The 3,948-nt window shown below is 42.6% G+C and overlaps 1 protein-coding gene across 2 annotated transcripts in view; it reads left to right on the top strand.

Moving 5' to 3' along the window:
* Positions 1-2,279: 2,279 nt before the first annotated feature.
* The window catches only part of palm2akap2 (palm2 and akap2 fusion), a gene marked incomplete at its 5' end in the record, with an annotated part of 52,513 nt that continues 50,844 nt past the window's right edge, over positions 2,280-3,948 (top strand). For both annotated transcript variants that reach the window (XM_037692119.1, XM_037692118.1), the window contains 1 exon segment: positions 2,280-2,331. In XM_037692119.1, coding sequence (XP_037548047.1) covers positions 2,280-2,331 — 52 coding nt within the window.

The raw sequence follows: 3,948 nt of genomic DNA, 5'->3' as shown, positions 1-3,948 counted from the left end.
TGGTTTAGTGTTGGACAGAGGAGCTTCCTGAGTGCATCTTGCCTTTCACCCACTGACACTTGAGAAATGCTCCAGCCCCCACATGACCTTGAACAGGACGAAAACAGCCACAGAAAATGGCAGAATGAATGAATGTACAATTTACTTAAATATTTATTAGGTGAGCAGATATCATTTGTACAACTTTTAGTCAATAAAACATTGTAAAATGTACATCAAACTAAGTTGTAATAACATATTCACCCCTGACTGCTTGTTAACACCACATGTTAAAATTTTAGGGAAAATATAATAAATCCTATTTATAGATCCAACAACATATGCCCAACTTTCTCTTGACGTAACTTACAGGCTGTTGTGTTTTAGTGCATGTGTGTGTGTTTGTGTGTCTGTGTTACATGCTTTTGTATTCCCAAAGGATAAGCAAAGATTGCTGCTGCTGTTTGTCCTTATAAGGATTTCTGCCTGTGGAAGGAAGGATGGAGAAAAAGGAGAGAGTTAGAGACGAGATAGAAAGAGGTGCATTAAGTGAACAAACAGTTTTCCTTACCCCGTCTCACCTGTTCTTACTGTTTAAGATGAGATGACAACGGAGGAGGTAGAGGAACGAGTGAAGGAAAGGAATCGGAACAGGTGATGATTTGAAAGGGAAAAAAAGACGAGAAGTGAGGATGGATGGAAGGCAGTGATGATTTCAGGATGAAGTGGAAAGTGCGGAGAGATGGCAGAGAAATAGAGCGAGTGAAAGTGTGCAAAAAGAAGCAAGTCAGCAAGTTATGGAGGCTGCTAGAGGTGTGTAAACAAATACAGGTGAAACCAAGGTGAATCTGGAAGGATGGAAAAACGAGACCTACTTTGTCTGAGTGTGTGGTGATGTGTGTCTCCAGATGTTCATAAAACACACAAGCGCAGCTCAAAGGTTATCTAGTTTTATTTAGTACCTTATGTTCCGCTGTGCACGTCGCACTGTTCTATAAGTCGCATCAGTCCAATATGTCTAATAAAGTGGAAAAATCTATAAATACGTCGCTTTGCCATATACGTCACATCTCTTATGCATCACCGCTGACAACCTGGAAATGTGGGCCGGTGTTGTGCCAAAAATCAATGGGCTGCCAAATGGTGGCCATGGGAGCGTGCATGAAAGGACTTTAACAAGAATTTAACAAGATTAACACTTAAAAACATATATTTGTTAGCTCGACTTTATAGTAAAGGTGTGTCTCAGTTGAACTTTTACTTAATAAAAGCACTTTGACGGTCAAATTAGCTTGATTTAGCTGGTGCTGCGCAACAAAATCAAGCTGATTCGGTTGCTCCAAACAGATGACGGTGGCAGGTTAGGGCAAGCCGATTGGGTCATTAACAGCCACTGATACAACGGCATGCCATCTAGTGGCTGAAAATGGTATTGTTCCATTTTTTTCAGTCAGAATGAATGAAAACAGTGATATCTCAGCAAAAATTGGTTTATAAATATTGGAAGAAATCCACAAATACGTCGCTTCGGCCTATAAGTCACAGGGCATGCAAATTATGCACACACACACAAAAAAAAAATGCAACAAATACGGTATGTCTGATATTCTATGAGTTTCTTTTGATTTGCACAGAAATGAATGCCCATTACAACTAAAATGACAGAACTGAGGCCTGAATTTAAAACCAGAGAAGTGTCTTTTCTGTCATCATCCTTTAGGCCCATGCTTCTCCACAGCTGATCTGAACTGAGTAACACACCACTGCAACAGTTTTCATGTATCTGTTTGTTTTCGAAATGACAAATGACTTCTCTGCTTCTGTTTGCCCTCCTTATTTGCCTCCTTTTCTCCCTCGTTACTTTCCCCTCTCTTCCTTCTTGTCGCATGGCGCTTTCTCTTCCTCCCCTCGCTGCCCCATCCCTCTCTCAGCTGCTCCTCCCAGCTGTTTAATCACACATGGCTCATGCCTAAAGATGGGGGGGGGGGGGAGACAAATGGGAGGAGAGACGCAGAGAGCCAAAGAAAGAGTGGGTGACAGACTGAGAGGAAGAAAATGCGAGCAGTGGGTTGAGTGTGAGGCACATGGCCACTGAGTGAGAGACCTTTAGTTCTGGTTGGATTATTGCTGGGGAAGGACCTCATCTGGATACTCCTCCTCCTCTTCTTCTTCTCCCTCGCTCCTAGACTTCCCTTCCCTTTTGTGTTTCTTGAAGCCTCTTTCTAAAGGGGACTCCATCTTCCCCAAAGTTCTCACCTCTTGTTCTCTTTTCACCTCCCTCTCCCCTGCTTCCCCTTCAGGATGTCGTGTGAGGAGGCTCAGCTCCACAAAGAGAGGCTGCAGGCCCTGGCGGTGAGTCCACGTGTGTTTAAACTGTCTGCTTTCACTCCAAATCATCCATTCCCTCCTCCTTTTTTTAATGACCTTTAGTCTGTTTGTTTTACCGCCTGTCTGTTGAAACACATGAGCTCGTATGGCTGTCATGCACTGAACAATGTCTCACCTCAGAGTTCCTGCACTTCTGTCAGAATCTGCAACTTTTATCATTTTTCTCCGCTCCTGTTGCTTCTTTGCCGAATTATCAACTCCACCTCCACTGTCGTCCATTCAAATGATAGCTAAAAGACAGAAAATTCTGTTTTCGCTTCATGCCAAGGTGCATCGACAAATCAAGACAAATAAAGATGTCGACTAGAGGAATGAAACCCGATGTGCATGAGTGCAGCTTTAGGCTATAGAAAAGTTGGAACCATCTCAAAAGCAACTGACAGTACGCGATGACGATCTTTATTACCTTCCAGCATGTGAAGCAAAAGGCAACTCAAGACTGCAAATGCAGAAAAAAAATCAAAATAGTCTACATGCACGCCATTTTCCTGCATTATTAAGAAGAAAATCACTAGATGAATGTGTTGGAAGCCCTTCAGCGTGACGTCAGAGCCTCCTACACACATTTTCATCCCACAAAACAAAGTCATTTTTATGATCCACCACTTGTCAAGAACTTTAGCCTTTTGTCGAAAAGCTCACTTGTCTTGGTTGTTGTATATATATATTTTTTCATGCCACTTTTTCTGAAAAGGGTGTTTGTAAAACATCTGTTCTTCCCCTCCTCCCTCTGTGACCCCATGATATTTTTGAATGCTCACCGTTTTGTGGATGAGTTTGTCTCGGAGCTAATAGGACTTTGCAGCAACAGTTGCACCGGGTTTCGCTGCCCAGGACTAAAATTGGCGCCGGAGAGGAACCACAGCAAACCACACACACACCGAGGACGCACAGAGGCTGTGTGTGTATAGAAGGGGGAGTTGTTGTAGCAGCGACAGATGGAGAAAGTATTTTGGCCATGTTAAAAGATGGCAGCCATGCCAAGCTTCACGTACTCAAGGCATCTAAATAGAAAGTGAACGGAAAGTTCCCGTGGTATGAGCACACAAGCGTTGCTGCTTCTTGCGCAATTTTGTGTTTATCCTGATTATTGTACCGTGCAAATAAGTTTTGGTTTGGTGCACAAAGCCAAGAACAGTCTTCTCTGTACAAAGGATTGTAAATATTCTAGTTGCAGCCCTTGTCCAACTACAATAAAAGCCACAGACTTTAGCTGTTTTTTTAGGATAAGGGATTTTATTGTAAGTTTCAATAATGCTGTGCAAAATGTTATACCACTTCCAACTTTACTTTGCCTTTCTTGCAATGTTTGCATTTAATCCGAATCAGCAGTATTTCTTTAGACTTTGACTGCATTTTCACTCCCCAGTCTTTGTACCCGACTATAACACGTACAGTAGTCCCTCGCTACTTTGCGGTTCTTTTATCGCAGACTCGCTCTATCGCGGCTTTTCAAAATAAGATTGGACATGACACACAACTGGCTGAGTGATGGGTGAGCCGCACGATCGGCATGGAATGTTTTATTTAAAACAAATTGTTTTAAATTATTTAGCACCTCCTGCACCTTTGTGCAGCCCA

This window comes from Nematolebias whitei, chromosome 18 (genome assembly GCF_014905685.2).
Source record: "Nematolebias whitei isolate Nwh7 chromosome 18, NemWhi1, whole genome shotgun sequence".
Classification (NCBI taxonomy): domain Eukaryota; kingdom Metazoa; phylum Chordata; class Actinopteri; order Cyprinodontiformes; family Rivulidae; genus Nematolebias; species Nematolebias whitei.
Note: the sequence above shows the minus strand (reverse complement) of the source record. Positions and strands in the feature narration are given on the sequence as shown.